This window comes from Quercus lobata, chromosome 2 (genome assembly GCF_001633185.2).
Source record: "Quercus lobata isolate SW786 chromosome 2, ValleyOak3.0 Primary Assembly, whole genome shotgun sequence".
In the NCBI taxonomy this organism is placed as follows: Eukaryota; Viridiplantae; Streptophyta; class Magnoliopsida; order Fagales; family Fagaceae; genus Quercus; species Quercus lobata.
The window spans coordinates 27,666,267-27,679,025 of record NC_044905.1 but is presented as its reverse complement, the minus strand read 5'-3'; the positions used below and the strand labels follow the sequence as shown (position 1 = coordinate 27,679,025).

The window sequence follows — 12,759 nt, the reverse complement described above, 5'->3', positions numbered from 1 at the left end:
TTCTCGACATGTATTAGGTTGCTATCTCGTTAGTTTCAAGAAGCCCCCACATATGGGCTGCGTTTTTGCGCATTGCGGCTCATGGTGCATTTGTTCGTCACCATTTCATAGGGTGATCGCGTTCTCATATACAATGCATAGGCTTGCTAATTTCTTGAGGAAGAATTTTATCCTCGCATATAGCAAATTACCATGTGGCAATGAGGTAGTGATCCGTTGAATCGACTTTCCCCTATTTTCAAGGGATGGTTATGTCCTCACATGTAGTGGATCATCGCACTTGAATTATAAGATATTAGGTTGGCTTCCCTACCACTTTGAAAGGCTTATGGTTTAGCAAATGTTGGCTTTCTCTACTTTGTCAAGGGCATTGTATCCTCGCAAGTAGGGGTCTTGCCACATATGAATGATATGACATCTCGCCGACTTCCTAATCATTCGGTAAGGATTTCCTTTGAGGGCACATTGGCTTCCCTACCTTGTTGAGGGCTAGTCTTGCCCTCACAAGTAGGGGTATTGCCATGATAAAACGTCTCATTGGCTTCCTAGCCATTTGATAGGGCTTACCATTGAGAGAGTATGCATTTGGATTTCCTTACCTTATTGAGAACCTTTTTCTTTTTTTTTACCCTCGGATGTAGAGGCTTTGTCGTAAGAGTAATTTGTTGGTTTTCCTGCCGTTTCGCAAGGTTTCTCATTAGAAGAAAGCATTGACTTTTCCCACCTTATTGAAGGCATTGCACCTTCGCATGTAGGGATCTCACCATACTTGGATAACATGATAATTCGTCGGCTTCCTAGTATTTCATAGGGCTTGCCTTCGAAAATTGGTATAAGCGAGACATATTGTTGTCGCTTATGAACAAGACGTCAAAGCAACAAATGATATGCTTCTTGATGAGTTTGGCTACAACCATTCCCATCGCTTTTCTTGAGTCAAATTGCTTCCGCCCACTTAGTGAACTATTTAGTGGCGCCAAATACCCGAATGTACTCATTCAAGGGTGACTGGATAGGTCCGATGAGTTCAAGCCCCCGAGTATAAAAGGCTATGGAGCGCTCAAGTCTTGAAGGCTTATATGGTGTGTGCGTATAGGCTTGGAGTGCACTTGGAAGTGTGACGATTTTAGCGAATTTTGTTATGTCAAACCAATGGTATCCTATCGCCAAGAGTTGTTGGCAGGATTTATTCCTCCCTTAATGCTCACCATATTTCTCCAAGATGAATTCCAAAAATGGGGTTCCTCATTTGCTATATAGAGGGCAGAATATAATTCCTCTTTGTCGAAGATTTGTTGTGCCGCAGACAGTGTCTCCATACTCAGCTAACTTGGCTTCTAATTTTGGGACAATGATATGTTAAGCATCCAAGATGTCGGTATAGGATTGTTTCATTCCTAGCACAACAGTTTTTCTCCCACGCCTCAATTAGCCTCTTTGTCGAAGATACATGGTACTGCAAACAGCGGCTCCATACTTTGCTTTCTTGGCTTCTAACTTTCGGACAATGATGGGCTAAGCATTAGAGATGTCGGTATAGGGTTGTCGCACTCCTAGCACAACAATTTTTCTCGTTGGCCTCTATGCCACTTATGCCGAGCTTTCACATCAATACTAAGATTCCACTCGAAAATATTTGGAATGGATTTCCAACAACTAGCTTGTGATTTTTGAGTTGTTTGACATCAATATTTAGAGCGAGCTCCAGTGAAGCATTCTTCAAAGGTGCGCGTGAACTTTCTTATTAGTTAGCTTGGCCGCAGATTTCAATTGCAAGAATTGAGTGACAAGAACAACTTTCTTGATGATGGCAACGTTTGAACTTCCCTTTTCATGTATAATCTCAAATTCAAGAAGGATTAAAGTGTTGTCATGGCTTAGAATGCATGCGCTTGTCATGACTTGAGATATATGAACATGGGCTTGGCGTGCACGGATCAACCATGATTTTGGATGCGTGAGCTCGTCATAGCTTAGTGTTCATGAGCATTTCACGGCTTCAGTGAAAGGGGATTGAGTTCGGATTTTCTTTGTCGTTGGGTGCTCCGAGAAGGTTTCCATTTCACCCTAAGTGCAAATGTGATTTATATTAGTAGCATAAACGACTATAGAAAATATTTTGATTAAAAATTTGAAAGATTAAAATGGTTTAAAAGATATGTATATATATAAAATAAATAAATAAATAAAAAGAATTAGTAAAGAGAAAGCTTGAAAGTCTTAGCTTAAGTGTGCTTTGACAATAGCATATCGCTTGTATGACTTAAAGACTTGATTTATGAAATGTCGCTACTTGAAGACTTGGTGTGTCGAATATCTAGCAACTTGCGGTGGGCCACTTAGCTATGGCCTTTAGCTATTTGGTGAAGACTTCATTTAGCGGTGACGCCAAAAATATTCAGTTGCGAAGGGTTGCACATAGCAGCAATGATTGTTGTGCCAAAATAATTTAATCACCCGCGGCAGCCCCCATATGCTCGGCGCTAACTCAGCAACAATACAACTTGATGTATGGTATGTTGCTACCTCAAGGCTTGGTGTATGGAATATCTAGCGCCTTGCGGTGGGCCATTTAGCTATGGCCTTTAGCTATTTGGTGAAGACTTCATTTAGCGGTGACACCAAAAATATTCAGCTACGAAGGGTCGCACACAATGGCAATTATTGTTGTGCCAAAATGAGTCAATCACCCGCGGCTCCCATATGCTCAACGCGTGAGGGGTTCTTGGTTTTGGAATTGATGTTTAGAGCTTTGCATTATTGATTATTGGTTGGAACTGTCATACCCTTTGCGGTTGGATTTGTGGCTCGCCGTTTTTGCATTTTCAAGCTACAACAAAATTTTTCACAAATATCATGTAAAGCAAGAGATATATGATGATTCATCCATAAAAATGATAGCTAAAAATAATAATATAGATGAGTGGAAGAAAATTTTTTTTTTTCTTGAATAAGAAAGTTGATTCTCCCTCCATCCTTCACTTCTTGGGTGTTTTCCGGGGGTTGGAGCGATTTCGTCACACGATTTGGAGCATCTCCAGTAGCTCAACGAACTAAGGATAGACCTTTTCCAAGCTCAACTTCACAATGCTCTTCTTGCATAGTAAAGCATCATACAACTTCCTTTGGAATGACAAGTTGGTGTGAGAAACACCATCTCTTCGCTAGTTCCACACCTTTGGAGGCACCATTTCTCTTGTGTCAGCTGCGTGACTCTCCAGTGGAGTCACCAAAATGTCGGGGACGTTTTTGCGACAAGGGCCGAAAATGCGAGAATGGCCCAAATCTCCCCTTGGGTTCTTTAGAAGTGTTTATTTGTGGAGAATCAAGCCCAAAATTCCAAATGTATAATAAACAAAAGGCTAATGGTGTTTTGACAAGAGAAAATCAAAATGCTAATAATGAAAGTGCAGAAAAAGCATAAAAACATAACAGGTCTGAAACTTCAACCCACAGTCACACAGAAGAAGAAAATGAGGAAGGTTGTGAGGAAGAAAGAGAAGGTTCCCCTGTACCCATATTTCCACCCCTAAGGTTCAGAATTGTGAGAATGTCTCTTGGCTCAGTGGGTTTTTGCTCTCAAGTTTCAACTCTATAGGGAAAACATGGTTTAACAGGTCTGAAACTTCGACCCACAGTCACACAAAAGAGGAAATTGAGGGAGGTCATGAGGAAGAGAGGGAAGGTTCTCCTATACCCATATTTCCACCCCCAAGCTTCGGAATTGTAAGATTGTTGAATAGCTTAATGAGTTTTTTGCTCTGAAGTTTCAGGGCTCTAGGTAGAACATGGCTCCCTTGTTTTGAATCTGATTGGGGCCTTTTGTATTGAACTTGGGGTGCTCTAAGTGACTGGTTTTTTAGTAGTGGAAGAGGCTTTTACCCCCTATGATACTATTTTGGTGTTTTGGCTTAGGTTGCTTTTGTTTAGGGAAGAGTTTGGTATGCTTTTAACATGATTTTGGAAATAAAGTGGGTTTTCTTTAATTAGTTGCCTTTGGTCAGAAATTTCAGACCATTGGGAGGGTCACCTAAGTAAGGGCTAGTAGATGGAGTTGGCCAATGGGAGCAAACTATGTTTAAAGGAAAAAAATGGTTTGGGCAGAAACTTTGGGCTACAGTCACACAGAGCATAAAAACTGTTTTGGGGTGGAAATTTTGGATACAAGACCTCCTCCATGAGCCTGAGGTGCTACCAGTGTCCCTTGCCCACTTGGTAGCATGCATGGGCTGGGCTCATGCAAAAGGTTCGAAAGGAACCGACCCATACCTTCCAAATCACACTTCCTCAATTTCCTCAATAAGTCGCATGGGCTTGGGTCATGCTTAAAAGAATAAAATATAATATAATACATGAATTGAGCCCACAAGGAAATCGGGCTTATTTGAATCGGGCTTGTACGAAATGTGTCGTGAAAACGGGTATCAACAAAAGGCTCCTATAAAATTCTTGCCTTAGGCCTCAAACAATCTTGGGCAGGCCCTTGCTATCATATACAAGTGGTTTTAGCTATACTCTAGGTGTTTATTTTGCAATGACTTGATTATAATCAACTTTACGTGCTGTTTGTTAATAAATCTTGAAATATAAGTCATGGTAGAGCTACATATGGTACCAAATGTTGTTGTATAGGAAATATGATTATACATTACAAATGCAGATCAGGTTATGCCAGTTGATTTATAGATTTTTTTTTTTTTTTTTTTTTGCCTCTTTCTATTGTTCATGGTGTTAGTAGTGGCTTAGTGCAATGCAGAAGAAGACTTGATGCTGACACCCATGAGTAATAAACGGTCTAAATGGTGGTGGTGGTTAAGGTATAAGAGTTTAGTTGGTTGAGGTCAAGGATGCACGGACGCGGCTCCCAGGCCGGCGCACCCGCGTCCGACGCGGCGGGACGTGGCGACGCGGGAGGGACGCCGCACACCGCGCGTCCTTCCCGTGTCATGCTGCGTCGCGCCACGTGGCGGATCCCGACTCGGGCCGACGCGGCCAAAATCGGCGCCGACGCGGCCAAAATCGGGCCGACTCAGCCGAAATCGGGCCGAATCGGTCCGTATCGGCCGTATCGGCCATATCGGCCGGCGACCGATACGGCCGAAACAGGCCGGAATCGGCCGAAACAGGCCGAAATCGGCCGTGAAAATCGCCGGAAAGGCCGAAATTCTGGCCTCAGATGCGTTTCTTGCCTTATTCTTTCTTTGTTTTGTGAACCAAGTATATTAATGTGTTTTTTAAGAATATTTTAATAGTAAAAATATATAGAAAATATAAATAAAAATATTTTTAATAATTTTTTAATCGCCGAGTCCCGCCGCACCCGCACCCTACTTTTTCAAAAATTGCCGAGTCCCGCACCCGCACCCGCACCCGCACCCGCACCCGAGTCCCGAAACGCACCCGTGCTTCATAGGTTGAGGTATATGGATTAATTGGTGGATTGTTGAATAAAGAAGGTACGTACGAGCCGAAAAAACTTTTGGTGTCATGAATGGTTAATCAAAAAGCAAGAATTCTAGCTAGCATGAATACTTGAATTGAAGACAAGCCACCAATCCTAAATTGGAGTATTCGGTTTCTAGTATAAACTTGTTTACTATTCTGCGTTTGTGAATGTGAAACCGTGTATCCTCAATGCATATGGTGATATTGAGAGCAACTCATCAAGCTGAATAACCAAAACTTGGTTTGATACTTGATAGTTGAAGAGTAATTTTAGTGATAGCCAAGCCTTGGTTTGATATTGAAGAGTAAACTGAGTGATGACCAAATGGTAATTCTTGTAACTAATGTCCAGTTTGTTGTTTGCTTAACAATTTCATAAGAATGTCTTATAGAATGGTGATGCCTGTAGCTGTAAGGGCAATCATACGAGTGAACAATGCACATAGCCAAGCTCTGTTATAGTATCTACTAAAAATTTGGGTAGAGATTAGAGAGTAAAAGAGACTCTCAAAGGTAGAGCCTTAAAGAAAAGAGTAATGTTACAGATACAAATTATTTTATAATATTTTTACAAACGGTTGATATGACAAATTCATATTAATTATCATCTGATCTCACCACTAATATTATCTTTTACTTACTAATAATCACTCACAATTTTTTTTTTTTTTTTTAATGTAAAATAATTGGTACCTTTAGCATTTTTACCCAAAAAAAAATGGTGTTTGACCCGTGACTCCGTGAGTAGTGACTGCCTACTATAAAGAGCTTGGATTCATAAAGATAAAAAAAACAGCTTTAAGGTTAAAGCTCATGTTTGGAGTTCATACCAAAAAATAAAAAAGGCGTCTACAATTCATTGTTTGTGCTCTAAAGTGTGCGTTTGGCATGAATTATTTTTGTCAATTTATTTTATTATTTAATTTATTTTTGTTACTATTCATATGTTCTACTGTACTTTTTGGTATTATTCATGTATCCCACTGTAATATTTCAGCTAATTTTTACTTTTATCTACAGTATTTTTTACAAAAAATTTTCAGTTTCAACAAAATAAGCTAATCTCAAATAGACACTAAGTTAAAGCACTGTTCACTGCAACCTGTCAAATACTAAAAAAATTCAAAGAGCTTCTCAGTAAGAACTATAGATTGCAAAAGTTCTAAAAGCTAAAACAGAAGAAAGACATGCAATCTACTACATTAATTGCTACTGTTTATGTAACCTAATGAAACGTCAGCTGAGGTCCTTCTGTCAGTTCATCAAAATTTGTTATGGGGATTTCTTTCTTGCATTTTGCCCACCATTATTGCAAGAACTGACAGTCTGATAGTAGTCTTTACACAGTCCACATTTACTGTATTTTTCACAGGATACAGGAATATGGCTGTCCAATCCATCTCTAGCAAAGTTTTTTAGTCATATGTCATGAGCCATTGGCTTGTAGTCAACCATCAACCATAACCGTGTAGAGGCTTTAGCTATCGCAGTAAATGTTATGCATGGACCCATGTGGAGCCTGTTGAATGAGCAGATGATTGTTGGGACCTCATGTAGTTAGCCTATAACGTCCTTTTCATTATCATAAATTTTCTAGGCTTGGAACACTGGGTTGGATGCCAAATTTGATTAAGTTGAGAACCTATTTGATGTCTTTATCTGGTGGAATCTCGTTAAAAACCAGCACAACAATTTTATAAATGATTTAAAATCCATTTTTAACAAAGGGAATTCTCATTAAGCTTTTGGAAATTGGAACTCCCAACTCCCAAGCCTTTTTATTCGTAGAAAGACCATTTTGTAAATACTGGGAAGAAATACATTAATTTTTTGTATTGTATGTTCATAACGTGGTAAAATCCAATTCATTCTTATAAAAATGGATGAATATGATTTCATGAATTTCATGGTAAAGTTATAAGAAGTCTAAAGGATGTTAATCCAAGAACATTAAGAAAGAAGCTCCCTTGTATCACTAGGTTATATATGTGTGTGCGAAAAACGTAATTTAATAAAATATTTAAATTACATAATTATAATATTGTTCATATAAATGGAGAAGGGAAAAATATGCACATCCTCATTTCATGGAACACATGTAATATGTTACATTAAATATAAATTATTATATAAGTTTAGAATTGTAGCATTTTTTTTTTCCAAATATAAGTATAGTGTTTATATTATTAAAACTTGAATTATAAGGTAATCTTTTGAATATTTCTCATTTTATTACTTTTTTTAAGACCTTTATCTTTAATTTGTAATACCTATTTATTTGTAATTTTTGGCCCAAAATTAAAGAGTTTGTTCCAAATAAAATAAAATTTCATATCTTTCAACCCAAAAATTAAGGAAAAAAAATTTTTGAGCCAAAAATTGAAAAGGCAGCCTACTGAAAGCATCAATTTAAGGCCCAATTAGACCAAAAATGGACCAAAGAGGACCGAATGAACTGAAGTAAACTGAATGGACTAAACTACACCTAGTGGACCAAAGTAGATCGAATGGGTCCAAAGTGGACGGAATGGACCTAATTGGATTGAAGTGAATCGAAATAGACTAAATAGACCAAAGTTAACCAAAATGCTACTCTGATGTGGGTTAAAAAAAGGGTAGCAACAATAAATGTTACGCTTCAAATTTTATATATTATATAGATTTATAAAACTTATATGTGGTAAAATTTATACTAACCACAGTATCACTAAAAAATAATTAGGAATTTATTTATTATGTTGTTGATGTGAAACTAATCAGTTGTGTCTCTTTGTAAATTTTTTAGTTGGAAAATAATCTTGTTTTAAATTTTCTTTTTAATATTAAAAATTTATTTAAATGAAAACATTCATAAGATGCATTATTTAAAAGATCTTATTGTTTTATTAATATTAGTTTAAAAAAAATGCTTAAATGACTTCATGTACTAATAAATTTGGATAAAATAATTATATTAACTCAATTAGTTATTTACTAATAGATCTCTTATGATTGAAATGGACGGAAGTGGATCAAGTAGAGTGAAATGCTACGTTGATGTGACTCAACATAAGTATAGCAACAATAAATACTACATTTTAGTTTTTAGATATATATAGATTTGAGTGATAACCAAAGCCTGATTTAATTGTGAAGAACAAATTGAGTGATGACCATATAGTAATTCTCGTAGAGCAATGGTTATTACACACAGTCACACGCTAATGTCCAGGTTGGTGTTTGCTTAACAAGTTTATAAGAATGTCTCATAGAATGGTGATGTCATTAAGGGCAATCATACGAGTAAGTGATGCAGATAGTCAAGCTCTTTTATGGAATCTAATAGAATTTGGGCAGAGATCAAAGAGTAAGAGCCTCTCAGAAGCAGAGCCATAAAGAAAAAGAGTGCTTGACTACTTACTATGAAAGAGCTTTAACATTATAGTTAGGGTAAATTTCATTTACATATTATAAGATTTGGGCTAATGCCAACTAAGTCCAAAACTTTTCAAAATTGATAGTTGAGATAAATCATAAATGACTATATGGCCTAAAAGTATTTAAAGATTAAGTTGACTTTAGGAACCAAATTGATCAATTTAAAAAAAATTTGGACCTGGTTGCCATTAGCCCAAACCTCAAATTATGTTAATGGAATTTACTCTAAAAGGCTAATATTTAGAGCTTTTAGGTTAAAGTCGTTCATGCTTTGTAATCTAGAATATGGGACTATTCACTATAATTTGTCAAACACACAAAACAGTAAAGAAATTTTCTGTTAAAACTCTAAAAGCCATAACCCAAGAAAGACCTGCAATTTGCTACAATAATCGAGACTGTTTATGTAGCCTATTGAAGCATTAGCTTAGGTCATTCTGCTCATCAAAATTTGTTATGGAATTCTTTATTTACCCTCCATTATTGCAAGAAGTGATAGTAGTCTTTGCACAGTCCACATTTGCTATAATATTTCACTGTATTTTTCACACGATACAGGAACATGGTGTAGTTTTGTGGTCTGTCCAATCCATCTCTTATTAAGCAGTTACATCTAGCGAAGTTTCTTGCTCATGCACGTGCCACTGGCTTGTAGTCAACCATAACCATGTAGAGGCTTTATCTATCGCAGTAAATGTTATGTATGGACCATTAGAGGCAGAAAAATAGAATAGTGAGACAGACACCCATGTGGAGCCTGTAGAATTAGCAGATAATTGTTGGGACCTCATGTTAGCCTATAGCGTCCTTGCCCTGTCTTTTCAAGACACTTTTCATTATCATAAATTTTCTAGGCTTGGAACACTAGGTTGGATGCCAAATTTGATTGAAGTTGAGAACCCATTTGATGTCTTTGTCTGGTGGAATCCAGTAAAAAACAACCAGCACAACAATTTTATAAGTGATTTAAAATCCATTTTCGACAAAGGAATTTCTCACTAAGCTTTTGGAAATTGGAATTCTCAAGCCTTTTTATTCATAGAAGACCATTTTGGGAAGAAATGCTTTAATTTTTTGTGTAGCATGTTGATGACGTGGTAAAATCCAATTCAATCATATCAAAATGGATGAATATGATTTCATGAATTGCATGGTAAAGTTATAAGAACTCTAGAGGATGTTAATCCAAGAACATTGAAAAAGATGCTCACTTGCATCAGTAGGTTACAAGTGAGGCATGAATGATTGATCAGAGATACATAAACGGCCCTTTGGTAATAAATAGCCTCGGATGGATTGTTTATCTCACTATGATGAACGAGATAGACTAATTAAACATTAACTCAAGTTTAATTAAGCTTAAAAAGCTTAGCTCTTGATGCATAGGTCAGGGCATGTTTAGTTGCTTCATCAAATCTCCTTATGTACAACACCCTGTTGATTGCAATGCAGTGAGTTCGAAATTTATATGATTATAGAATGCAAGTCTCCAACCACATCGGTTTACGATTTTTCTTTTTCATGTAGACTAAAACTTTTCTAAATTGTTGATATGATTTGACAGAGGAGTAGTTCATTTATATGTTCCTGTTGGATTTCCTCAGATTGTTTTGACCAAACAGTCGAGGTATTGGCTGGCCTATTGGGGCCTCCCTTGCATTAATCAATCTAGGTGAATCACTGTGAAACTGTGAAAGTGGCCGGTGTGGAGGGGTAAATAAATACTAGTGTTAGGAAAACATTTTTCATCATACATTTTTTTCTTTTTCTTTTTTATCTTGGTCTATCACTCACATTACTTTAATTATGCACCAATCACCATAAACCATATCAAACACTTACGAAAATTGCAGTCTCCCTATATTTATTGTGTAAATAAAACAAGAGACATTCATTAAGAAATAAAGGCCACCCCCACCGTACCGCAGTTGGTATTAATAAGGATGAGGTGCATGTGATGTAACTTTTTCCTTTTGCAATACACAACCTGAAAGCAAGTTCCAGGATCAAATGGGCCTACCCCAATTGCTTTTGTGAGAGGGAAAATCCCCATTAGAAAAAGGAAAAGAAAAAAAGGAAGCAGCAAAGGAGAAAGCAAAAGGCTATAAAGAAAAGAACAACACATATAGAAAGAAGAAGAAGGACATGGAGGAGATGATGGTGATGATGATGATCAGTAGCCCAGAAAATCCCAGAAATGAATCCATTTCTTCTGAACCCATCACCACCTCCACTTGTCCCAGCTGGAAACTTTATGAAAATCCTTTTTATTATTCTCAGCATCATCAACATAATCAACAACAACGTCATAGTAACAAGCACCCTCATCACCTACACCTTCCTTGCTCTACACGTAAGATTGCTGCCTCGTTCTGGGATTTAACCTTATTCAGGCCCATCATGGAGTCTGAGCTTGAATTTGCTCGAGCCCAGATCATGGAACTGAAGGCTGAGCTTGAATACGAACGTAAGGCACGAAAGAAGGCAGAGTCAATGAATAGGAGGCTGGCTAAAGAGCTTGCTGAGGAGAGAAGAGGAAGAGAGGCAATAGGGAGGGTGTGTGAAGAGCTTGCAAAAGAAATTTCATCAGATAAAGCTGAGATCAATAGGATGAAGAGAGACATGGAAGAAGAGAGAAAGATGCTAAGGATGGCTGAGGTGTTAAGGGAAGAGAGAGTTCAAATGAAACTTACAGAGGCAAAGATTCTCTTTGAAGAGAAGCTTTCAGAATTGGAAGACTCTACAAGGATGCAAATTGAGAGTTCACCTTCCAAGTTAAAGGAAAAGAATCAAGAAGCTGATAATCCACTAGGAACTACCACCACTGCTTCGAATGAAGTTGCTTCTTTTTCAAGGAAATTTAAACACTTGGTCTTGAATGAGAAATCGGCTCGCAATGACTATAGTAGTGGTGTTGATTCAAGGGAGTCAGCAAGATTGGGTTTTGACGATAAATCAGCTTATTCTGACAATAATGGTGTTGATACAAGAGAATCTACAAGGCTGGTCTTGGGTGAGAAAGTTTGGAACAATAATGGTGGTGGTATTTCATTCATGACAGTTCAGAGAAAAGCTTCTCCAGAACCTGAGAATCCTCATATAAAGAGAGGGATCAAAGGGTTTGTTGAATTTCCACGAGTTGTTAGAGCAATTGGATCCAAAAGTCGGCATTGGGGCACAAAGCTGGAGTGTCAAAAGGCTCAGCTAAGGATTTTACTCAAACAAAGGAATCCCAATCCAATCCAACAATCTTATTATGAGTTGAAGATATGAAGGTCTTTTGTTCCCACCTCTCTGCATCTTGATTAATTTTGTTTGTTCTTCTTGTGTAATTCTTATTATTGTTAGTTTGATATGTTTTTGCAATAGGGCCACAACCCAGTACCCCAAATTTATTGGTTTGAACAGTCATAAGAATGGAGTAAATATGTTTTGATTTTCTATCAGTTGAAAGTGTGGTTATGTAAGAATAGAAGTATTTTGTTCAAATGTTTGTGAATATTAAATACAGTTTGCTTCTGATCTGAGCAAGTGTTATTGCAAGATCTGTTAAATAGGCTCATTTATTGAATTCTGAAGACACCTGCACATGTACTGATGTGCATCCCTGACCTTTACCGCAAGGGGTGGGGGCCCTTGACAAGTCTGAGCAAGGTATAACTAAACAATCTTGATAGAAGCGTTGAAATCTCTAAGAAGGAAAATGTCTAAGTTTCTTATGATTTTATTGTAAAAACAAAATCACAATAAATGTGATAAGTGCCACTAATAAATATATATATATATATATATATATTTAATAATAGTGACCCCATTGTCAAGGCTCCTAATTTTTTGTTGATAATTATAGTAGGGGGAAAAATGACCTGAATGTCTTTATTGTAAACACCACTAGAT

The 12,759-nt window shown here is 37.3% G+C and overlaps 1 protein-coding gene across 1 annotated transcript; it reads left to right on the top strand.

Annotated features, from left to right (window-relative positions):
* The first annotated feature begins 10,826 nt into the window (after positions 1-10,826).
* On the top strand, positions 10,827-12,386 carry LOC115977796 (protein BRANCHLESS TRICHOME). Its single transcript, XM_031099819.1, is given in 2 exon segments — positions 10,827-12,093; positions 12,095-12,386. Coding segments are annotated over 2 exon segments (1,119 nt in total). The 5' UTR covers positions 10,827-11,007; the 3' UTR covers positions 12,128-12,386.
* The last annotated feature ends 373 nt before the right edge of the window (positions 12,387-12,759 follow it).